At 46.4% G+C, this 25,372-nt stretch overlaps 1 protein-coding gene across 1 annotated transcript in view; it reads left to right on the top strand.

Annotated features, from left to right (window-relative positions):
* RTKN2 (rhotekin 2) overlaps window positions 1-2,574 on the top strand; it is a 47,961-nt gene extending 45,387 nt beyond the window's left edge. Inside the window, exons 13-14 of the mRNA XM_063337554.1 lie at window positions 39-146; window positions 1,655-2,574. Coding sequence (XP_063193624.1) covers window positions 39-146; window positions 1,655-2,208 — 662 coding nt within the window. The 3' untranslated portion in view covers window positions 2,209-2,574. The remainder of the gene's footprint in view (window positions 1-38; window positions 147-1,654) is intronic.
* Window positions 2,575-25,372: the final 22,798 nt, after the last annotated feature.

Below are 25,372 nucleotides of genomic sequence, written 5' to 3'. Positions count from 1 at the left end.
TGTTTAAGTTCCAGACATTGTTCTCTTTTCTCTCTCAGGCCAGTGGAAACATTGTTGTGAAGAACTTATGAAAATTGAGATTATGTCACCACGGAAACCACCTTTGTTCTTGACAAAAGAAGCGACCTCCGTCTACCATGATATGAGTAAGTGGGATTTGTCTTTTCAAGTTGCAGGGCAACAGAAACAACATTGTCTGTATTCAGATGGCTTCTGGTGTTATGTTGAAACACTGAGTTTTTCAAGGGCAATTCAGACAATGAAAGCAACATAATTGCATACCAAGGAGTTCATGTTAAATCTGAATTTGTAATAGCACAAATAATGAATACAGTTTTATACCTTGAGCCAAAAAATCTGCAATCTGGACTGTAACTGGGGAGCCCTGAACACATTCAAAAAAGCTGTCACTAGAAATAAACGTCCATCGTAAGAGTAGTATAAAGCTCAGGAAATGTAAAGGTAAAGTAGCCTGGTCTGCAAACCAATAATGTCTTTAACTAGTTGCATGAAATTAATTTGCTGTTCTTGAAGCTATTTAAAAGCTTACCTAACATTAATTACCTAATTGTTAGGTCTTTGGTAATGATATTGAAAAACATGCGTGGAAAATCTATCTAGCATGTATTTGAGACTTCTGTTTTTACAGAGCAAAATGGTATGCAGCAGGATTATTTTAATAGTTTCATTACAGAAAATAATATTTACAGACTAGGAAAAGTAGGTCACTTTGTTTTAATGGATCTAATGCAGTATTGGCTGAGAAGCACTGTACAACTATAAATGCCTGACTGCTTGCTGCTTGAGATCGGAACTGGGAAGATGCTCAAAATGCCACATGGGTCATTGAGTCACCGTGCGTCACAGCACTGAACAGTCAAGAGAGTCCTATCTAAGCTGTGAATGCAGAGCAGAAAGACAATAAATCAACGATACAGAAGTTTTACGAAGGTAACACTTCTGATGCTCAAGTACCTCAGTGAGGAGCAGAAAGCAAACTCTGTTTCACTCTTAATATACCAGTTTTTTCCTGCTTATTTGTAGTGTTAATAGGTAAAACCTTGTTTAAAAATGTGCTGAAAATCATTAACCTGTGGCCTGTGATAAAAAGATGTTGCTGCTGTTTTAGAGGCTAGTATTTACAGCAGTATGCATAGAAAACTCAGTATGAGGGATAAGAAATGGCGCAAGACACTCTTAAGGCACATAAAGAAAAATTATATATGTAAGGATGTCCCATTTCCTGCAGGCTGGAAGCACAAGAATATTTAGTTGTAGACTTTTTCGTGTGCTTTCTGTAAAACAAAATTTTCAAAGCACTATACAACAAAATATCTTTAATATCTACTATATATAGGTTTCCTAGTAGTACATTATTTTTTTCTACTTTTACTTCTAAAGCAATATCAATGCCTACCCCATTGCCTCGATGCCAGCTGTCACAAAAACAGTTCCCTCCTGTCACCTGAGTTCTCTCTTTGAAATCATATCTAATCTTTGCCATTTCATCCATTAATACTCTTAATGGTAGTCCAGATTTCATGAGACATGGTTAATACAGTTTTGTATTCTGAATAGTAATAACGAAATAGGTAGCAGTAAAATCATTGGTAGCATTTTAATCTGAGCTAATTGCTGTCCCTTAAAATTACAGGCATTGATTCTCCAGTGAAACCTGAGGGCTTAGCTGATATCATACAAAGAAAAATCAAAGAGAGCGATGGTGAGTTCCTGCTTGGCCAGCAAAAAGAATCTGCGTCTTCCTTATGGGCCTCACTCTTTGATGGATCTCATGAGATGGTTGTTCAGAAAAACATGCATCCGGGCTCAAAAAGAGATACTGCAAGTCCTACTGATGGCAGAGGAAAGAAAAGAAGAGCTCCGCCTCCACCTTCTGATAAGTTACCATACACTGCAAAAGCCCAGGTGAACACAGAGCAATTGGGCAAGGAAAACCAGGAGAAGCCTGAGCGCACATCTGCTGGTACTTCTTCCTTTGATTCAAAGTTATCTACAATAACGCAGCAGTTGCAGACACCCATTGCTGCTCCTCGCAAAATTGGTCCTTGTAGAAAAATCAGTTTAGCTGGCCATGGGAATCCCAGTTCATTGGTTACCAAGACTGAGTCGGAAACAAAACCAGTACTAACCCCCAGACAGAAATGCATTACGGAAATGCTAGACCCTAGGTCATGGTTGCAGCCATAGACACCATAATTAGCTGAGTAGGGTCCCTGGAATTTTACATTTCTCAGCCTTATACCGTAACTCTTGAGCAAAAATAGATTTTTAGCATATAGCTTGTAATTATTGAGGCTAAAGTTGTTTTTTTTTTCTTTTAACCAGGGCATTACTACTAGCTGCAGTCTCAGCTGTGCTCATTATCGCTAACATCTAAATAATTGCACTAGTAACAGAGGGGGGTTATCTCTATCTGAAATAACGGTGCAACTTCTGAAAAGAGCGGTTCGGTACTTTCCCCTTGAAGAACCAGCGGTGTTCAGGGTAACTCGGTGTCCCTGCAGCAGGGATGTTACCATCACCTTCTACCGGTCCCGCAGCTTGGCCCATCTGCAGCTCCATCTGCAGCTAGTTCAAGTGGGAATTTCACACATATTCAGCGCAGATCTTCCAAAGCTGATTTTCTCAGGCTCCATGCTTGTGTTCACCTAAAATATTCTTATCTCTTCCTCGCTGTTTGTGAACCACTGCTTATAAGTTAACGTACTCTGAAAAGTTACTGTGCTCTTCTGAATGGCCCTATAATTCCATATGAATTTCCGAAGCAGTTCTATCAATTTAGTGTGGGGTCTCCTAAGTTCTTGCAGGTGCATGCGCTGCCCAAATGGACCAGGATTATCTGTGTTTGAGCAAGAATGTCATACATCGCTGCTCATTTTGGACTAACATGAACATTTAAAAGCAGTGCTGCGTATGAACACCCATTCGGGATTTTGTTTTTATCGTTGTTTTTTCCTGACGAGTGGGGCTCTGTAGCGTTGCTTCTCCTTTGTGCAGCCCCTCAGCTGTTCCTGGTTAGGTAGCTGGTTTGTAAACATGGCAGTGATACTGGTAAACAAATAGGGTTTTGTCACCAGTCGTTCTTTCTGAAATAACAGAGAGTAAGTACTTCAGGTGAAAATATTGAACTTTGATATTTTCCCATCAGGCTGTTCAACGTTTCTGTAAGAAGCATGGGGTGATTAGGGTTACTGTGGCACCTGCAAAACATCTATCGCATACGGAAAAGGTTCTGTTCTCCTGGATCCACGGCTTAAATATCCAACCCTTTCTTTGGTCGATGCATTTATCTCAGATGCAGGGACATATCCAAGAGCAAAGGTCTGCTTGCAGATTTCCCTCTAGAGCCGTGGTATTCAGACCTGTGTTGAGAGAGTCATATCAGCAACTGTATACATACAGTTCATTTTTATTTCTTTTCCTAAATTGCGGATGGCTTTGGGAGCTTTACCATTTCTCCAGAAGATATTGTGTGCATGGTTCGTTTGTTTGTTTTATCTATTTTTTTGTCTTCTGCTAAGCTCTGGGCTGCACAGCTGTGAAGGTATCTGCTGAATTCCCTCAGTAGTTCATTGGCTATTTGGGACGGGGCTTGAGAGGCAGGTTTCATTTACAGATCCTTTCGCAGGATTAGAGCCCTTCGTTTCTAGAATGTCCTTATTCATTCTTTCTTTAATCACATTCCGTTTTCACTCTGAAACAGCCATAATCATTCTTACAATAAATCATGCTGTTACTTAAGTGGATGGTTTGTGAATGGTTTATAAATAGGAACAGAAAAACTGAAGAATAACGACATGATTATGTAAATTAGACACAGTCAACTAAGTGGACTGTGCAACTCTGAACAAGAAATAGGAAAAATAAACAGGGAGAAAAAAAAATTCATATTTTCCAAAATGCAGCTGCAGTTTATTTAGGTTTAGATTGAGCCTTATATGTTACTGTGCTCTGGAAAGAAAGAATACCTTTTTCTTGGTAACCCCCTTCCATTTATTTGTTATATTTCAAAATAAATCTCATAAATATATAAGGCAAGAAGGCACCATAATGAGGATTCATTTTTAAATTCAACAGGCCATTGAATTTCAACGAGCAGTTTCTCTATTACATTCAGTGGCTTTGTTTTGAACTGAACATACATATTTTAGAAAGGCATTTAATATTAATTTAAAGTCTTCAAGTGATGAGGATTCACTCATACCTCCTGTTGCAATAGTTAATTACCCCAGGTACATTTTTCACTTGATTTTCTATTTGCATTTCTAGCTCCACCTTAAGTTATTTTGGTCTTTTTATGCATTTGATTGCTTATATTGATCTCTGTAGTATCAGCTTTTCTAATTGCTTGTGTGTAGTTATAAATCATGATTATGTCCCTTTTAACCTTTTCTCTGATGAGATGTACTGAATTCCTTAACTTTCTCATGGCAATGAATGTTATCCAAGACTAATTAATCTTCACCTTCTTCTTTGTACTTCTCATGTATTGAAATATTTCTAAGTGTGACATCCGAGTTAGATGCCACATGTCAATAGTGATCCATCAGGACTATATAGGGACATAACGTGATTCTCTTACTCTGACTAATATCTCCCTCCACTCTTTCATCAAAGATTATATTACCCTTTTTTTTGTGTGGAAGCATTGCCTTGGATGCTGACTTTATGGCTCAAGTCCTCTTCTGAGTCTTTTCAAGAATGCGGTACATCATCCTCTTGTTATCCTACCTTATTTTTTTCTTAGAAATACATGCTGTATTTTACCCGCATTAAAATACTGCTCCTGAAGTGATCCAGATTGCTCTGTGGAAGTGACCTGTCCTCATTCTTTACTACTCCAGCAGTCTGCACGTCCTTTGCAAATTTATTGCAAGTGATTTTTACAGTTTCTTTCAGATCATTGATTTTTAAAATGGAATGCAAGGCAAGGTTTGTAGAGAGAGGTGATAAGTTTTTATTACATCAGAGACATGGGTAAGGGGGTGGGGAAAAGCAAACAGACAGGCCGTTGAGTTTGTGTCCCTTTTTTCCCAGAGCCTTTAAAAAATTGAATAAGATGGAAAAAAACCCTATACTTCTTGCTGATTCCTTATTAATACTGCATTTTGAAATGAGTTTTCTGTCTTCACCATAACATTCTATATTGATTTGATTTAGTACTGGTATTTTAACAAAAATGACATGTTCATCTGGTTTTCAGTAGGTGACTCAGGGTTCTTAGGGGTAGCACCTCAGCGCAGGTGTCTGCTGAGCTTACTCTAGCGAAGAGTAAAATGCAGCCTGTTGTTCAAGACCTGTTCTCCATGAAGCTGTGTTGATTGACACTTTATATCTATCTTTACATTAGACGCGTAGGAGCCAGTTTGCTATATTGCCCTGATCACCACTAAGCAAACCAGGCCGTTAATTACCCTGATCATCCTGCTTCAGAACAACAGCGTTGTGCTTGCGGTCCTGTGAAATGTCATGGCGGTGTTGAGACTTGTTTAATTAATTGCATGTTTAGGCTCCTACAGCTGGAAAGGCTTCTGCTACCAAACGTAGTTTCAGTTATTTTAAACAACCACTGTATAATCCCTATTATGCAGCATCAGTTGACTTCAGGTTTTAGTATTTGTTGTTACTGACTTAGTCTTTTTTTTTTTTTTTCCCCTTCTGTATTGCCATTTATTATTGCCTTCGCATCTTCTGTTAAGCAAGTTGGTTTAACTGATAAAAACTGCAGGCTACCAGCAAACATTGATCTTAGCTACACAGTGAAGTCAGTTGTAGGAAATACATTTCTACTCAGCTTTTGTCCATGCAAGAGAACATAAATATTTGTAATAAAAACAGCACAATTTTAGGAGTATAATTAGAAGATAGATCTGTGAGGAAAATTGACTTCTTTGGCTTTTCCATATAGTGACAATACTTCATCACTGATACCAGTCCCTTATTATATTATTGCATAGGCTTGTGCAGAAATTACTTTGGTTTTTTCCCTCAAATTTTCCTGACTGGAATGAGGATGAATATTGGTGGAATGAATGAATGAATATGGTGGAAACCGTTAAACTGCTTCTTCTGGGCACTAAAGGAGAATGTGCCCGTTAAGCGACCTGATCAGTTGCATTCAGTCATGAGGGTGCTTCAATTGCATGACTCAAAGTATCAGTGATCAAAAACCAAAAGTCATTTAATTAGCATCTATAAACAGTGCTGGAATAGGAAATATTTCACAAAGGCAGAGGTGACATTAGCCGGCCTCCTGCTGGGACGAGGCTTGGAAGGCAGCATCCTACTGTGTCCCATTGCCCCGTGTTCACATTCGTGCAGGCAAGTCGGCGTGCTGCTGCCTGGCACTGAGTTCTGTGGAAAAACGGGATTTATCCAGAGGCACTGCACCCAGAATGAACGGTTCGGGCTACCCAGTGTAGCATGGTGAAGACACTGGTGGCATCTGCCACCGCTGAACTGCACAGGTGAGTAGGTACTTTTCTGAGGAACGTGTCAGGCACGCTCTGAAAATTGTACCTGCTTGCTCCCTGCTGGAATGAATTAATTGCCGCTTAAAGGCGGAATTAAGTAGTGGGGTTGCCATGTTAAAGTCGGGTGGAGACGACAGTCAACCTAAACTCTTTCTTTTAGAAGTACAGCTTGAAAGCAATTGCTAGTCCAAACTTGAGTATAAATTTCACAGAACATGAACAACTTTTGAAATATTGACTGAACAAAGACTTAATTTAGTAACTTTTTGTATTCTACCTAATGTCTTCAGCTGTTCACCTGCTCTTGGAATGGTAGACGGTACCTTTTGTGATTTTAAAAACATCAGTTTAAAATGTTTACATTTTTACTAGTATTGTTATTTTATTTTTTTCTATGGTAATTATATTAATAGTTATTATATGGTGGTTTGTACATATTTGGAAATACTGTCCTAGTATTCAGAGTCGATTTGTAATTAATATAGACTGCCTTAATAGAAAAATGCAGATTTGGACACTAACATACTGTGAAATGTTAGAACAGAAATCTTTTTTTGCTGCTAACATATTGTATTTTTGTTAAAATATGCAAGTGAAATTAAAAATGTTTCTAGAGGAAAAGGGTTTTGGTGCCGTTTTCTTCCATCTAGAACTGCATTAAGCATTTCTGCAGTTTACAAACCGCGGGCGATGGCTGCTGTAAAACCAGAGACCTTATGGGTAGCCACTTGCTACCAGGCCAGCAGAATGTGTCCCCCTGGGCTGGTGCTGACAATAGCAAAGAGTATTGGCCTCGGTTTTCTAAACTGGAGGAAGGGAGAACAAACCCTTTGGCATCCGGCATTGGCTGCTCAACTTGTGCTCCAGTGTACCCAACGGATCTGTGCGTGAACAGGTAAAGTTAGGAGTGTCGTCTGAGATGTGCCTTGTTTCCCCAAATGTGCCTAAACATTTTGGCTGAGGGGCTGTCTTACTTCTCTCCTAGTCTTGCAAGAAAACATGTCATGAAGCAGATTTACATCATTCCGTCTGCTTTGGAAGGTGACTTCATAAATGAGCCGCTGCCACTACTAATACCATCCATTAATTTTTTTCCGTCACAGGCAGCCGTGTGCTGAAGGGGAGCCCCTGCTCGCTGTAGCACTGCTAATTCAAAGCTAGCTGTGCCGCTCAAGTAAAGTGTTCTTTTGGCCCAATTATCGTAAAAGAACTGTAATGAACGTAGAGGGCATTGTTAGGCATTTTCATTTTAGAATATTTGGCCGATTTAAGAGTCCACAAAAAAACCAAAATGCGATTGGTAATTGCAAAGCAAGCCAGTGCGGGTGAGCGGTTTAATGAAACTCATGCTGCAGCTAAAGTTGCTGCAGTTTGCTTTAAGGGATCATAGTAATGTTAAGATATGATGATCTCTTCATATAACCAAATGCCCATATTGTAATCTTTGCATATATCTATTTTATATTCACAGAAAAATCTGTTCGCAAGATATGAAAATCTATTGCTTTTCATGAGGGAAAACCAAATCTTTCAACATTTTTATATCAAGATAGCTTTCTAAATGTTCTTTATGTCCCTTCTGAAAAAGGGAGAAAAATTATAGTAACTGGTTGAAGTATCTTTTCTTCTGTTAAGGCTTTTCTTCACATTTCTATAAACTTCTTCCAAAATAGTTACAGAAGAATATAATTTATAACACACATCGTCTCACTTGAGGCTTTTTTTCTGATATTGCCTGGTGCCACCTGTGTGAGAAGGTGGTACAGGAACACCTGCAGGAGGAACCTGTGGAGTCATCTTTCATACACGGGCGGCTTCTTCCTACCCCTGAAGAAGCCTTGTGGGAAGCCTTTTCTCCTGTCATAGTTTCCCTGCGTGGCTGTGTCTGGACACCAATTCATGGTGGCAGTTAAAAGTTTAAAAAAAAAATAATGTATTTTTTAATTTACTTAAATTTTGGCATCACTGTTGCCTGGTAGAACTTGCAGTTTGATGATATGCCACGAGGGTTTTCTTTCAAAGCTTTAAAATTTGTATATTGCCTTTTGCTAAGAGGGAAAGAGTCAGTAATAGTCCATCACCTTCCTTTTTTTGTCACTGACTGTAAAGGCGGTACCAAAACACAAATATCTTTGCTTAACTTCCTTCACCCTGAAGGCAAACGGTCCCAGTCTTTCCCATCTTCCTTTGGATGATGTTTTCTATTTTCTATTTAGTGTCTATTTCAAAATTCCACATGTATTTTGAGGATATCTTTCTCGAGCTGGGTGCCCAGAGCTGAACACACACTTTTAGCTCAGGGGTGCTCTTGATTTACAAGAGCAGAACATGTTCATTAGTATTGTCTCTGTTTTAGCTGCTCGTTCTGCCTTAGCAAAAAACAAACAAAAATGTTTCCATCGCTCTATGACCAGAATGGTCTGTGCTTGAAGAAAGACACACCTTAGGAAGGAAAAGAAGATCCTGGAGCCGTTCTGGTGAGCTTCACATCTGCTTTATCAATCTCTCAACAGCAGGAAAAATGCTCTGGGTGCGTAGCGGGCACAAGGAAGCTGCTTTGTCCACATAACATTTGTTTTTCCGATGGTAGCAGCTGCTTCGCATCCTTTGTTTTTGAGCGATCGTTATTCTTCAGTCCCGCATGTCTGTACGCAAGGGTTGAGAGCTTTTAAAATAAACTGAAAGCAATTTAACTGACCTTCTCATGCTGTAGGTGTATCAGCTGGTGTCACAAGACTCAGGTTCTTAGCTCGTGTATTTGGCTCGTGGGAAAATTGAGGGCCTGTGGCAACTTCCCCTTTCCTCCTCCTGGATCCAGACTTACTGACTGAAGGCAGCGGAGAAGGCTGCTCCTCTCACCAACCCGGCTTCACCTCGGGGCACAGGCCGTTTGGAACGACGTGGGGCGGACGACTAGCTCTTCAAACATGGAAGGAGCTTTTCTCCAAGTTAGGGGAGTCTCACTTAAATTGTTTGGAAGGAAATAGAAAGCTTTTTATTAAGGACAAATCCTAATAATGTTATTCCACACACTGCTCCAGGTCAACCAGATTTACTATACTGTTCCTTTAATATCTCAGTAATTTTTATTATTTTAATAAGAGCTCATTTGTGTGTCTAATAATACACCACATTTTACTCATGACCTTATTAGAAAGTTTCTTAAATAGCTGCTTGATCATTATCCTTCAATAAGGAATGGTCAGCTGTCTTGGGACTAACTCGGGTTTATCCCAGCTCATGCAGTAGCCAGTTAAGCCTACAGACCACTGCACGCTTTTCCATTTATCCATTAAAATGATTGTGTATTTCCTTGGCAAGTCAAGTTAGTGATTTCCAAGCATTAATGCATATCCCGCTGTTTACATTTTTCATAAGGATAAACCAGAACATATCAGTCTTCTGCTACTTTACAGCTTGCTAGAGTGATTAATACAAACTTCAGCAACAATTTGTTTACGTGCCTTTTTCTGGATGTTTGTTTTCAGCAGGGCAAATTCTGTCAACCATACCTGCAAAAAAAAAAAAAAAAAAAAAAGGAAAAAGACAGAGCCAATTATTTAGTTCGGCTCCATCTGTCTCTTACTGAAGCATTAAAGAGAGCCAAGGGGTTACTGCAGAAACAGTTCCTTGAATCAGGGCACGCAGTTACAAGTGTATAAATTCAGTTTGGGCTCTCGCCTGGACTGAACAAGAGCCGATGCAAGGGACACGGCTTCTCAGCTCCTCACCTCTGAACAGGGACAGTAGGGACAGTAGTTTTGTCACACTTCTGGAGGCATTAGTCCTTAGTGGTGCTGGATTTGGCAAAACGGTACAATGTTTCGTGACTGTGACCCAATACCGCCATCCTCACAGACTCTCCTCAACTGGGGGCGTGCAGGAAAGGGAAAAGAATTCGAGTTTTCCCTGTTTCTGGAGAGGTGACGCCAACGGAGATATTTTTAAGGTAAGCACAGGGCAGTACTGAATAGCTGGCTGTGTTAGGCATTTCATGTGACCCACAGAAATTCCATTAGGATGTTTTCTGCAAAGCCGTCTGACGTTACCACCCCCCTTCAGCTTACTGGGCAACTTTTTCAGCTTTTTATAGTGATGTAATATTCAGAGCTGATATTGTTTAGTCCTCCTACTTCACTTTTGAAACACCTTACAGCAAAGGAGTTTGAACCTTTATGCTCTCCTTCCCTTTCAGTGTCAGTGGAGGAATTAGTTTTATCTGGCACGACAAACATCTTTAATCTCAGCTGAAAGAAGGAAGCGTGGCCTTGTGTTTGGCCAGCGCGTTGCAGGCTGTGACTTGTCTGTGGAGCAGAGTTTGGGGCTGCCTCATGTGAGACACCGCGCTCCTCGTGCTGTTGAAGGAGCATCAGTCGCCCCCGTGAAAACCCTCCCTGTAACACGCCGCGGGCAATGGAGCTGAAGAGCGAGCAGAAGCTCCTTTCCAATTAACGTCTTCAGCACAGGGGTCGAGCTTCAGCAGTGATCCCACCACTTTCCACGACGCTCTATTCCCGAGGAAGCACCAACACGCACACTGGAGGTGCCAGCTCTCCTGCCACTGCCCTGGACATGTGGCAGTGACCCGTCGGGGCTGACGCTGCTGCCTGGCCCTGCCGCCCGGCTCCGGGCATCGCTGGGCACCGACACACTTGCCCGGGCGGGTCCAACGCTGAGGCGCCCACATGCCTTGCTCTGCTTTTTACCCCACTCCAGGGCAACCACAGCAGCTTCCTGCGGGAGACAGTCTTCAAGTGCTTTATAATCGTTAAAGCTCACGATACCCTCTGGGTTAATTACTTGGGGGAAGTCAGCCACAGAGGTTACACATATGAAACATACATGTGTCAGCCTTAAGACCTGATCGTGCTCAGGTTTGCTGGCACTTTTAGCAGCATCCCGATCCTATAATCAAATTACACATATAAATTCCAGTTTTTATAAACTAAAACTTAAAAAAAACAAGCGAGTTTTTCTACAGCCTCCGCTGCCGCAGTCCGGCGTGTCAAGGTGCGATCCTTATCGAGTGCTCCCCGGAGCAGGGCTGCAGCTTACAAAACCGGAGGCCCTTTTGGCGCTCCCATTCATCCCTTCTGTCAAACAGCATTTTCTTTGATTTTTTTTTTTTTTTTTATCAAGATCTTCTTGACTGAGATCTTCAAAGCAATTAATTCTGTGCTCCATGATTGCAGCTGCTGAATAATTGTTTGTTAGAGTATTTTCTTTCCCAGGCAAGAGATGTAAAATAGTTGCTCCCCTCAATAAACAAGTTGTCAGATGTGATTAGTTAATGGACCTGTAATCATGCAATAGCATAAAGGTAAGGATTTGGTAAGTGCGATGTGAAAATGCATATTTAAATTAAAGCTATAGGGGAAGATTTTTCCCATAGGAAATGTTGCTATCAGTGCTGAAATAGACTATTTACCATTCATAATGATTAACTGTAGATCATTAATTAAAGAAAACAAGAGATTAGTCATCAAGCATTTCAAATTGAAGGCGCATTGATTGTTTGAGTTACTTTTGGGTCTGGCTGGGAGATGCGGTTTGTGCCGGGTCGCCGTGCCTGAGCCAGCCTTACCACATAAATGGATAGGCAGAAGTAAAAGCCTGTTAAGGTAAAAAAATTTACTGGCCGGTATTAAGCTCCACGAGCCTGAAACATGATCCAGTGTCGCTAGTCACCAGCCCTGTAATTTGCCGTACTGGTCTTGGTCAGACGCCTGGTAAGAAGCAGAAACGGAGCGCTCGGGCGGGTGGGTTCGTGGAGGAGAGGGAACGTCTCATTTTTGGCGAGTGAATGCTGAATTCCAGGCTAAATGCAGTTACAGCCAGTGGGTATTATAGCTCAAAAAGCTAATTAGTTTGTTTTCATCTCTACATAATAAATCTACCTCTCTGCCGGGCCTTTAGAAGAAACCTCAGCCGATCCTGCAGTGGCATCTGCGGAAAGCCGAAGCCCCGCGCAAAGGAATCTTTTAAGGTTGGGGTTTTCGTCCCCCTCACTTGGGAAATGTACATTCAACGGTATTGTTTCCTTAAAGAGTTTTCCTTGCCAGAAAAAGAAAACACTTTTTTTTTTTTTTGCTAAAAGCTGTATCTATTATAGAAATTTAATTCTCCGTTTGGGAATTACAGGCAGTAATACAATAATAATAGTTGTTGGTTACCACACGCTAATTTCAAACTATTCCAGGCAGCTGCCTTCTGCTTTCTGTGCAATCTCTTCTTAGCGTTAGGCTCCAATATAAAACGAAATTGCTCTAAACTGTCTGTCAAATTTGAGTATTCTTTTAAAATGATTTAGCTGTTACTTACGTTATATAATGCCAACTGGGGTAATTTAATTACTAAGTCACATATGAAAAATAAGACTTCAGCTTGCAACCTTCAGGTAATTAACCGCATAACTACTATTAAAAGGAAAATAATCAGGGCACATAATGCTGGGGCAATGGGCATGTCAAAGCCACTTCCCTGGCGACGTGCTGTGAGGTCATTGCTGCTTATGACCCAAACCTGCTCTTTTAAAATTTTTTTTCTTTTTTTTTTTTTTTTCTTTTTGGAGAGCCGAGGGAGGCAAAGCTTTCCTGAGCTCCGCCGTGACCATCTTGATGTTTTTCACAAGACGAGCGTCCGAGTGGGAGTACAGGCCACCATGTGTGTGGTAGTAAAGCAGGTTTATAACTACAGCTCTTTGCCAAGAATATACCTCTTTGCCAACCCCAGATCCTGACATTGAGGCAGTTGTCTTTAAAAATGTCATGGAATATTACTTGTGTTGACATTTTGGCTGTTCATTCCAGTAGGTCACACTGCAGGGGCTTTTCTTTCCTCCTTCAAGGATGTTTTATAAGGAATGTTGAAAGTCGTGAATATGGTGTTTTCAAACACAACCCCACAAATTGCCCGTTTAAAGCAAAACGCGCTGTGCTTCAGTGTTGGCACACTTACAGCTTTACCCCACGGTGTTGCTCCGGCATCCCTCCAGCTCCATCGCCTCTGTAGCTCACTTTGGGGCCTGTCTCGCTCATCATCTCCCTCCTGGCTGGGTCCCAGAGTCCCAGTGGGATCCCCTCATCCCTGCATCCTCCCATACCCACCTCCGCTTTTCCCTCTGCCGAAGGTGTGATATCCAAGGACAGTGGTTACTCAACAGGTACCGGACCTTTTAAAAGTGAGCGGGTTAGCTGAAGGGTAGATCGTAGACATAAAAATATGGTTAATTGCAAGACTCCGGCAGCCGGAGCATGAGGTAGCAGAGAGCATCCAGGTTTTCCTGGAAGGCTGCGTGCTGGATCGAGTGGCTGCATCTCTGCTCCGCTCGCACGTTGCTCGAGAGCCGTCCTCGTTAGTATGCAGCTGGTGCAGCTCAGCGGCTCTGCCAAGCACAGCTTTTTAATTCTCCCTCGCTGGAGAGAGGAAACTTCCCAACAAGAGAATGATTAATGGAGCAGGGGGGGAGAAAAAAGCAAACCAAATTTAAAAAGGAATAATAAAAACCCTCAATGAAAGTGAAACGATCAAGATTTATGAGAATTCTGTGACTTCCTCACGCTGGTTCAGAGCATGGTTGCGTAAGTGGTAGCACACCGCACATCTCTTAATGAGAATAGCCGTGTTTACGCTTTCATTTACGCCGCCTTCATGCCCGCAGGCTCCGAGCCGAGGCCTGTTCACACACGTAAAGGAAAACCAGCGAGCCGGGCCGGAGTGACCCAGGACCAGCTGGGAGGTTCGTGTCTGGGAAGGTGGGTCCCTTCTGCAGCGCAGCGTGGAGGGGCCGTGGGGGACAGCAGCCCCTGCATGGGGACAGCTTGTGGGGGGTGACACCCAGCAGGGCACTACTGTGAAGTCTGGCTTTTCACGCCACTGCTAAGCATGGTATTTGGATAAATCCAAGTTTCCCTGGGAAGGCTAACCGGCTCGTATTCAGCAGTGCTCACCGCAGCCCTGGAGAGATTTGTCGGGCTCTTGTTTTCCTTCCATCCCCTCCACAGCTTTGGTGGAAGTCAATGAAATGTTGCCGGTGGGGTTTCTCACCATGGCTGCGGACACGCGGTCTTCCCGTGCTCCTATGGCTGTAAGCACAAGCCAGGCTGCATTGAGGGTGTCTCCAAGCTGCTTGAAATCAGAAATCATTGGAGAGTGTATACTTTAGCAGGTCCTTTTTTCTGGAGAGAGTCCAGCAGAGGAGAAGTGCCCGGCTCAGCTGTGAGACATTCGCCATGAATTGTCTTCATAGGAAATGCTGAACTTGACTAATATCCCTCCGCTCCCCCCGACAGTAGTTTGAGCATTTTTCTTGCAATTGCCTGACCTCGCTCTGCACCCCTTGTGCATCCCTTCACTGCCAAACTCCCTCTGCCCCCGCAGGCGGACAAGGGTGTTATCGGCAGCCCGACTTGGGTGGTACAAGCTGGGAGATGTCAGGTCATTATGAGGCACAGTTCTTACATGATTGTCTTTGTACAGATTGGGGTGGATCACAGAAGCCATCCCGTACAGGTGTTGCAGGATAACTGGCAGAAGAGTTGGTTATGAGATGGGCAGAGGGCAGAAATGCCTCAGCCGCTGCAGACAGAGGTCACACCTGAACTCCTCAGAAGTGCTGAGGTTTGCAGCATGGTCACTCTCCTCAGTGCAACTATCCAAAGACTGCAAACCTTTCTCAACAGGGTCAAAAGCCAGGTCATAATGGTACAGGTTAGTGCGACCTAAACCAGAGTGGTGAAGAAGCTGCGGTCCAGTACACAGAATGTAATTCGGGGGCTGTGAAGAGGCGGGATGGAGGAGCAGAGATTACATCCATACTTACTCAGCATATTAATCATACCATGAACTTGAGGTCGAAATTTTAAAGCCTTTGTGCACATGTGTGTGCGTAAGTTTTAACACAGTTGGCAGACACAGATTGAGAGAGAGAGAGAGTCGGGGCTGGCGGGGCACAGGCTGCCCTGCAGCACAGTCCCAGCGCTTGGTAAAACGTGACACCCGACTGCTGCGTCCCCCCTCGCTAGAGCAATCCAAGAAGTGACACATTAATTCTTTCCCCTCTTCCTGCTTTCTCAATTGGCTAAGGAAAATAGAATAGAATAAAATGGCACGAGCAGAATTTTTCCAATTCTTATGCCCATCTATCTAGATTACAGCAATGTCAAAACGGAGGGCGGCTCACCTGGTGAAGACAGCCATGTCGATGAAGCAATTCTCACTTGGCCGCGGGCCACTGTTGCTAATTTGCCCTCTGCGTTGTCTGCGCTGGTGGAGGTAAGGCTGCACGCGGGTGCTGGGGCAGGGTGCTGTGTGGCGGTGCCCAGTTCCGCTCAGGATGGTCTGGGAATGGGTATGGCCCTGCCCAGCATCCAGCCTGGGCTGGGGAAGCAGCATGGCCGTCACGGCATCCTAGAGTGCGTTGGTCCAGCAAATGCTGCTGGCTTTCAGGAGACCTGATTAGCCAAGCAGGATCTCCACTGCCTAGTTAGTGCAGTTTAATCACAGTTGGGCTGCACAGCTGGGTTACCCAAGGGGACCTTACAGAGAGGGCTTGGTGCTGGATCATGGGGCAGGGGGGTGTGACCCTACCCCACGCGGCTCCCAGTCCTTGGCCGTGGCTACTCCCACTGGGCAGAGCCGCTCCGGGCACTCCCAGAGCAGCAGGAACCCGCCTGTGCCCAGGAGAGGTGCTCGTCCCCAAAACCTGACAAACCTTCCCTTGATGAGAAACGAGAAGTGAGATTAAAACAAAAAGTGATGTGGCATACAAGAAAAAAAAAATAGAAAGAAAAAGGGATCCCTCAGGATGGGGAAGATTGAAGAGTACATATTTTTTGATGGACAAGAAGATCAACCTCTGATCCCTCCAAAAAAGACCGGGGGGAGAGTGTCTCCAGCTACAAAACCACTAGGCAGTGCCCGTTTCTACTGGGCGTTAAACCCCAGGGGGTGCGTGTCTGCCCGGGGACGGCGCGGAGGGTGCGAGGAAACCATCGCTGCCGATGGCGCCTGGCCAAGTTATTTTCCATTGCTGAAGTATTTCACCACAATTTATTACTTTGACCTTGCTGCCTGTACTCTTGGTTTCCACCCCTCCTCTTTCTCAGCATCCAGAGGCTACCGGTGGTTTGTTATGCCTGCTTAGGACACGGGTGTCACTGGGGAAGATTTTGGTCATCCTACCTGCCCCTAGATCCCCTGCACGGCCGTACCACCCTGGCGGGCACAGAGTCACCGTGCAGTGAGACGGCAAAGCAGCCGCACATACAGCAATGCCGTGGAGTTTGAAAAAAAAAAAAGTTGTTTTTTTTGGAAAGAATAATCAGAATGAAAATTAATATGGTATCCAAACCCTGCTTTGCCGGCGGGAGGAGCAGCCTGGAGGAGTAGGGATGGCACCAAGGTGAGGGGTGGCACCAAGGGGTGCAGCAGGAGCCCAGAGCCCCCGGCCAGCCCGGCAGGGATGGAGGGGCCACAGGATTTCTGGTCCCAGTAACCTTGTTGCTTTGTTTGAAGCATCCCGCATGCAGCTGTAATTCCTTTGCGTCTGATCCATATGGAGATGTAGCCTAATTCTAATAGCGTACAGCTCCTCTGCCCTCCCCGGGCTTTTCATTACATAGCCTTATAAGGGCCCGTCTGAAAATCCAAAGCTGGACAGGGCTGGGAAGTGCTGTTCCACATCGTGCTGATTTCAGTTCTTTGATCCACGTATCTCCTCTGAACGGAGAAGGACCGATAATGGATGGGTGCTACAGGCAAGCTATTTAGTGGGACTCCCTCTGAACTTGGATAAATCATTTGACCTCCTTCTGCCTCCATCAATCCCGTTGCAAAAGTAGCTTAACGCTGGCTCTAAATGAAGAACAGATGCTCCTTCCGAGCAGAGCTATCACGCACCAGTGGGGAGAGGGGGGTAAACAAACACACACACGCTCCAACTGCAGCCAGTGGAAAACACAACCGGTGGCTCCACTCCTGGAGTTGTTCCTCCGTCTCCGTTAGCAGCTGAGAGCCGAAGACAGAGGGGCGGATGGAGGGACTGTCAGGGTCATGGCTGTGTTCTCCGAGCTCCCCTGCCACCCTGGCGATGCTGTGGCTCAGGGCATGGTGGATGGAGAGGGAGGGGATTCGGGGTTTGCCTCTGTGAGGGGCAGCGGTACTCTGAGGGGCAAAGACATTTCACATTGCATCTTAAGTTACTGGAAGAAAAATCCCCTTCCCGTTGTCATACATAATGCCTTAATGCCTTAACATCCCTGCCTTTCCGTTCCTGCTTCAGAGGCCAGTCCCTTCACCGCATCAGCTCAGACCCTTCTCTTCTGCCGTTTGTAGACGTTTTGCACAAGTTTGGAAAGGAGTCACACCAGCAGTGGCCTTGCAGGAGATGTGGTTCCGGTCAGAAACCTGTCCGCACTAAAATAGACTTGCCTGATCTCAGCGAGGTATACTCATAATGCGGTGGGCTGTTGTCAGGCTTTGTTTATTTCAAGTTTACTTTGTATCCGCTATTGGATAGTGTTTGGTTGGGCTGCAATATAGCTCCAGGTGGGAAAATGTAATCCACTCTCCTCCATCGCTTGATGGAGCAGCGCCGGCTTCTCGCTTTCATATCAGGCAAAATTGCGGCTGAATGAATGAGCTGCTTTGCCTAATTAAAAAGTGACCCTAAATGAAAAGAGAACTATAAAGCAGTTTTTACTGTACATTCCCCCACCCTGCTCTTCAGCCAGGAGCAGGATTTTATTGCGCAATCATCACGTCCTGAGACAAGACGTCCATGATGGCAAAGCAGATGGATGCTCAGCCGCAGCACGCTTCAGCAGCCTTTTCTGGTTTTGCCGATGGGGGACACTTTTTGTAAGTATTAAAAGATGAAGTGTGTGACAAAACACTTTACAAGGTCTTTCTCCAAAGGGCCTCTCGCCCTTGTTGCAGGTAGGATGCTGGACGGTCCGCACGGCCACCCTGTGGCCACCAGGCTCCTGGGTCACCTGCTGCCAGGGTGAGCTCTCCAGGTGCTCCCACAGGAGTGTCCCTGCATCCCCCCAGGGAACCCGCTGGCGGTGGCCGCTGCCCGGGGTCTCTGCTCACCCCTCCTACCCTCTGGGGACCGGCGGGATTCACCTCCTGCTCTGCGCTCAAGTGGCTGCTCTGGGCACACCTTGCACGTGAGTGTTATTTGCCCCTTTGCAGGCACCTTACGCCGCTCAAAAGCCCATGTAAGTTTTTTTGCTCTCTTTAAGCTTCGTTCTGAGTTTTCAATGCTGTAAGATAAAAGAGCGACACACAAGCACAGGAGGTGATCTAAACCAAACTGGTCTCCTAGGAAAGGAGATGATACCCAACATTAACTTATGAAAATTAGCATCTCCGGTGTAGGTGAGGCAGGAGCTCAGGAACCATCTAGAAAGCTTTGGCAAGGCTTGGGGGCACACCAGAAATTTTCAGCCAGGACAACTGGGTGCAGCAGAGTGCCTGTCTGCCTATTGCCCTTAGATCAAGCCCTTCACAGTTAACACTAAAACAACTTTTTAGAACAACAGTGGAAAGAGGGACATACTTTTCAAGTGACACAATTGAGCCCGGCCTTCTAGGAGCCCATCTAGGCATTACAAATACCAACTCTCTCCCCAACCCTCCACCTCACTTGTTTTTTCCCAGGCCTAGCCCTGCTAAAAGTGTACTGAAAGATGAGGAAAAATAGAGCTGAATTCTTCATTTCTCCATAATATCATGGCAAGAAACCATCACCAATTCCTCATGGAAAGCCATTATGGTGCAAAAATACCAGTGGTCCTCTCAAACTCACTGCCTCTATGGGAAGCGCTGGGTCCTCGGTGTTTTATAGGTTAACAGAAACCTTCCTTTTGGCATTAGTCTCACTTCTTTGCTTACGAGACAGGTAGAAAATGCTTTGTCCCTCGCAGACAGTTGGTGTCACCCAGGGACACTGGCCCCTGTCACCCCAGCAGGGACTTGGGCTTGGAGAAGGAGCAGCAGCCGCCCTGAGCACACACACTCCTTCTATATGTTAGTGTTGTATAGAAATCAATATTTTCTACTCCTTATTGACTGTTTTCTCCATTAGAAATTCAGGTCCCATCTAGCCACAGTTCCTGGAATGCTGTGGGTGGCTGTTGGAGGTGGGGGGCAGACTCTGGACAGGAGGGTGGCAGCCAAGCCCAGCGGCTGCAGGAGAAAGAAAATACATCCTTGGGCATCCTCGTTTTGTGAGCTGGGTCACCTACCGACATGCTGCTTATGCGGTTAGGCCGTGTTGCTGTGGCTGCCCGTGTATTTACATCGGTTTCTTCCAAACAAACGCTAAAACTAACAGCAAGGAAATAACCTGTTAAACAATCCCAAACACCGGGGACAGAGGAGCAGCAGTCTCGGAGGTAATGATATATTTCATTATATATTTAAATAATCACAGAATCAAAGTATCTGTATCTTTATCTATATAAATATATATCTCAATTATATATTTATATAATTAAAGTATATATATCTTCATCTATACAAATATATATTCAATATACCTCATTATATATTTTTGTAATTATATATTGCATAATTTTCATTATGAAGCCCGCAGGCGGCTGGACAGCTGGTACCCCCACCCGAAGTGGGGGGTAAAGTGCAGGACCAACCCTCACAGGCACCGAGGAACCCCCAGGAGAAGGACCACTGGCGGGTAGGTGCAGAATGAGCCCTCCACGAGGAGCCACCCATCAGAAGGCAGCCTCCACAGCCCTCCTGCATCCTGCTCTGCCCGGCGTCACCTCTGCTCACATGGTCAAACCTCTGGTACCCACTCAAGCGGAGAGGGAAAAAAAAACAATCTCTCCGCTAAAAATTCACCATCTCACTAGTTCAGGTGAGCACTGAGGTAAACTTCCACGTTATGCCCTCCAAGGCAGTTACCCAGCTAAAACAGAGAACTTCACCCTGGATAGCTTCAGTCCCAGCAGAAAGCAATCCTCTGCTCTCCGTCATTAATTTTTTTGGGGGGGAGGATGGGGAGGGGAAGCAGAAGAAGGCAGGGACGGTGACAGAGGGAGTAGGTGGCAGCTGGGCTGGAGCCGCTTCACGTTTGCTTTCTCCTGCATCACAAGAAATCAGAAGTGGCACAGATTATTTTTGTCCCTCTTTTGTAGGTCACCTTTAATAGAAATGTTAATAATGCTTGCTATCTGTATATCTGAAATCTTATATGGTAGCTCTGTAATTCACTGTCTTTATCAGCCTTCTTTAATGTATAATTTAATGCTTGTATAAGTATTTTGTTTGGGTATGACTCTCAGAATTATGACTAAAAAAAAGATCTGTATGCTAGTTAACTGCTTTTTATGGAAAGTATTTCTTTCATGTTATTTTAAAACCATTGAGCCGGGGGAAGTATTTTATGGACCACAGAACCTTGCAGGGTAGTTAATTTCTGTTTGAGCTGGTTTCTCTGCTATTTTAAAGGGTGCCATCAAGATCCTTGCTGTTTCTCTTGGTTGGGAGCCAGCTGAAGCTTCTGCAGTTGCGACACATCCTTGTGCTGTTATTAAAGCTGGGGAAAATAGTAAACACGGGAGCTGGACGCTGCGGCACCCCACGCTGATGGAGGGAAGGAAGGAAGGAGGGAAGGAAGGTTTTGCCTCGCTGTCCCAGGCACCCTAGGGCAGCCACTGCTTGAAATGGGCTAAACTGGGGTTGTTCAGCCTGGAGAAAAGGAGGCTGAGGGCAGACCTCATCGCTCCCTACAACTACCTGAGAGGAGGTTGTAGCGAGGTGGGGGTTGGTCTCTTCTCCCAAGTAACAGGCAATAGGACAAGAGGAAACAGCCTCAAGTTGTACCAGGGGAGGTTTAGACTGGATGTTAGGAAAAATTTCTTCATTTAAAGGGTTATCAAGCATTGGAACAGGCTGTCCAGGGAAGTGGTGGAGTCGCCATCCCTGGAGGTATTAAAAAGACGTGTAGACGTGGTGCTGAGGGACATGGTTTAGCAGTGGACTTGGGAGTGCTGGGTTAATGGTTGGACTCAGTGATCTTACAGATCTTTTCCAACCTAAGCGATTCTATGAGTCTAAATTAGGCACCCAGGATGCTGCATCCTTCTTACAATGCGCAGAAACTATTTCATCCTGGGAATACGGGAAAAAAAAACCCCAAGATGATGACAACTCACCTACCCCCTGCCACCGGCCCCTGTCCCAGCCGTCCTGCCGGGGCTGGGCCAGCTGGTGATGGCCTGTGAAAGACGCTCTCTTCCCACAGGCAGCAAATGGGTCTCGGTCGCGCGTGCGCTGTGGGGTCAGCGGAGCATGTGTGCCTCTGCCGCGCGCGTGTTAGCTCCGAGTAAGTGCCCTCCGCTTTAAAAGCAGTAATTGGGTGGTTAGCTGAGCCCTGGGCAAGCTTGAGTTATGCACTAAATATTCTGCCTTTTGTTTCATAATGAATTATTTTGTGTATCTAAGCAAAGGGGTTTTTTTTTTTGGTCCTTTCTCTGCAGTTCGTTCCTAGCCTACTTGTGGGTGGGTGTTGAAATCTTTGCCTTTTGCTTGCGAGGTCAAGTGCTTTAATCAGGAGCAAAAAATTTGCGTGCTTTAGTCCTAAATTCTCTGAGCAGCTGCCAAATATAATTAGAAACAAATGGCTTTATTCCTCATTTGCGAGCTCCGCAGACATTGTGGGGGGCAGCGGGGGGAGAACTTGCTTTGCCCGGCTGGTTTTTGGGGAGCTGGCGTACAAAAGCAGCACCAGAAAAGCCTGAGGAAGCCCTGTGGGAGGAGGAGCATGCCTTGCCCTCTCTGTAGAGGATGGAGGGTTTGATCAGGAGTGGGGGGAGATGGGGGGGGGGACGGGACGGGAACAGGACGAGGCACCCTCCATGGCCCTGCTTTGTGAGCAGCTTGGTATTTTGCCCCCATTCCTGTGGGAGAGCAGAGAACCAGCCCAGGAAAGCTGCGCGGACATGGCCTGCTCGTGCAGCCGGAGGGGCCGAGGTCCCTGAGGCCTCCGTGGGAGCCAGGGTGGGCTCAGACACCCCGGTGCGGGACATCCGAGGGGTTTAGCACCCCTCCCAGGTCACCGGTAGGTAAAACCCCAACTGGATGCACACACGATGTACAAATTACAAGAGCTGAAGTCCGCTCCAAGCAATACCGATCAGCCTCGCTCGTTGCAGATACCCGCTTCATCTCTGCTGAAACGCACATGGACTGCCTGTAAATTCAATTAAATTGTATTTAGGTGCATCCATGAACCACCTGTAGTCTGCGAGAGATGCAATAGTTTCATCCTCCTGGGGTGGGATCCCTCCGCGTCCATTACACACACCTCAGCGCTGCGGGTATGTTTGCGTGTGTACGTGTGTGTGTGTGTGTGTGCCCCCCGCCTTTGCCCCCTGCTCCCCCCCAGCAAACCTCTCCCCCCTGTGGCACTCACCCAGCTCAGCCCCACCGCAGCACCTGGCCGGTGGCTTCCTCGCGTGAGGGACACAGTGTCCAGCCCTGGGGACGTGGCATTGCCCGCTGGCACTGCAGCTCCCGCACCCCGGTACGGTGGGGCCTAAATAGACAGAGGCCATTGCTCATCCCTCTGGTGTCTCCCACTGCGAGGCACGCACAAGCGCTCAGAGGTCACAAACCACCTGTTTCAACAAACAGTTTTGGCGCCAAAATGGCTAAATAGCATCCCTCACCGCCTTGTGCAAGGTGTGAAGTTTTGCAGCACTCCATCATGGCCTGGCGTCACCTCACAGCAGGGCATTGCCTCACAGCGTTACCTCACGGCACGGCGTCACCTCACCAAATCACCTCACGGCATGGCATGACCTCGCAGTATCACCTCATGGCATGGCATTGCTTCATGGCATGGCACCGCCTCACAGCGTGGCACCGCCTCACGGCATTGCTTCACGGCATGGTATCACCTCACAGCAAGCCCTCCCCTCATGGCCTTCCATCATCTCATGACAAGTGTTGCCTTGTGGCACGGCCCGCAGCAGAGGAGGGGCGCCGGGGCAGACGGGGAGCCCACCGCCATCCACGCAGAATAAAATTTGCAAGTTCTGTGGTTTTTGCCTCCCTCTCTGCACCCTCAGCCGCCTCCTTTGCCGGGAGAGCAGCCCCGCGCCCCGGGCGGGCTCTGCGGGGCAGCCGGGAGGTGGGCAGGCGAGGTTGGCACCCAGGCTTGGGGCTGGCAGTCACGGTCATCAGTGTGAGGCGACTAATTGGCTAATCAGCAATTTGTTAAAGGCTTTTATGCTCATCACCAAAAAAAAAAAAAAAGGCAGCAGCTGTGGAGCCACTCTGCAGGAGCCGGAGGAGGAGGGGGGCGCTACCAGGATTCCTGTGCCCCGTGGCACGGTGGGGGAGATGAGGGGCAGGAGCAGCACCCACCAACAAGGCACACATGGCCGCCCCCCCAGCACCTCCTGCCCACGGGGGAGCACGGGGGGATCTCCGCAGCTGCCACCGTTCAGGACTTTTGGGGGGGGGGTGTCTCCTGAATGCGGCATTTGTACCCGAGCCGTTGGGTTTCAGCAGCCAACAAAAACCTTCACGACTTTGTCTGCTCCAGTTTGGGACACGGTTGTCCCCAGCCCACGGCCCTCGCGGACCCTGCGAGGAAGGAGGGTCCAGTCCCGATGCACCGACCTCAGGACAGGGGACATCCCAGGAGAGGGGACATCCCGGCTCAGGCTCGGTGGTGGCACCGGGGGGGCTCGTTCCCCAGGTGAGACACTAGATGGAGCATCTAACATCGCCAGTGCTTTTTTTTTTTTTTTTTTTTTCCCAAATCCCATAAAGGCTAAGTTGAAAAGCTAAATGAAAACACAGATTAAGTTGTATCCAGCAGCCCTGGCGTCCCTCTCTGCTCGCTGGACATGCGCTGCCTCAAAGGCAGGCGCCTGTGTGGGGGGGCAGAAGGGGCCATTGCCTGGGCCATGGCCACAGCCTTCTCCCGCAGAGATGCAAAGCTCAAGTGGTCACGGGTCCGGGCACACACGAGGGAGATGGGGGGATGCTTTGGTGGCCTCTCCTTTTGGTTCCTTGAGGGCATCCAGCTCTCCCAGGTTTCTCATCAGCGGGTGAGCCAATATGCTCAGATAGCACCTCAGCTGTGAGCCTACCCAAACCGGGGAAGGCAAAGACACAGGCTCCAGTTTTCTTGCTCTGGAAAGAGCCGAAGGTGTCTGATATTCCTGGAAAGCCTGCGGGTGAGCTCTGCATTTCCCAGAGCAATTACGGTGCCAGTGCGGATTACTGGTGTTGTCTGTGCGTGAGCTGCTCCTCCCAGCAGCTGAAACTTTTCTATAAATGTTCCTGAAAACTTCTGCAAGGAGCTGCCCCCTGGCAGAGGGGGAGAGGAAAGGCCCTGTTCCCAACAGGAAGGTGTCACCACAGGGTTAGGGTCAGCCCTGGGAGGCTGTGGGGAGATGCTGCTGCTGGCAGAGCATCTGCAACCAGCCACATGCCCCAGGATCCATCCAGGGCAGGGGGATCCTGCCCCAGGACAGCTTCCAGCCTGCCGTGCTGTGGCTGCTGGTGAAAAGCTTGTGAAGGTCCTGCGAGGTACTGAGAAGGTGCGTGCACTGTGTGCGCGGGCTGCCATGGCCCAAAAACCAGAGAAAACCAGAAGCACCGCCCTGGTCCTTCTCACACATTGGTCACAACTGCAAGGCGTGTGGAAGGGGCATTGCTGTGTAAGAGAGCAGAAGACAGAACCAAGAGCCCCCAGCCAGAGCTGAACTGCAGTCAGCACCACCACCTTCTGCATCTCCACTTTGCTTCAGACCCTCAAATCTGATCATTTAAAAAAAATGGTGTGACAAGGTGACAAAGCCCTTCACTGCAGCAAGCCAGCGGCACAGCATCCC

Source organism: Chroicocephalus ridibundus, chromosome 6, assembly GCF_963924245.1.
Source record: "Chroicocephalus ridibundus chromosome 6, bChrRid1.1, whole genome shotgun sequence".
Taxonomy (NCBI): Eukaryota; Metazoa; Chordata; class Aves; order Charadriiformes; family Laridae; genus Chroicocephalus; species Chroicocephalus ridibundus.
This window is presented reverse-complemented; position numbering and strand designations above follow the sequence as displayed.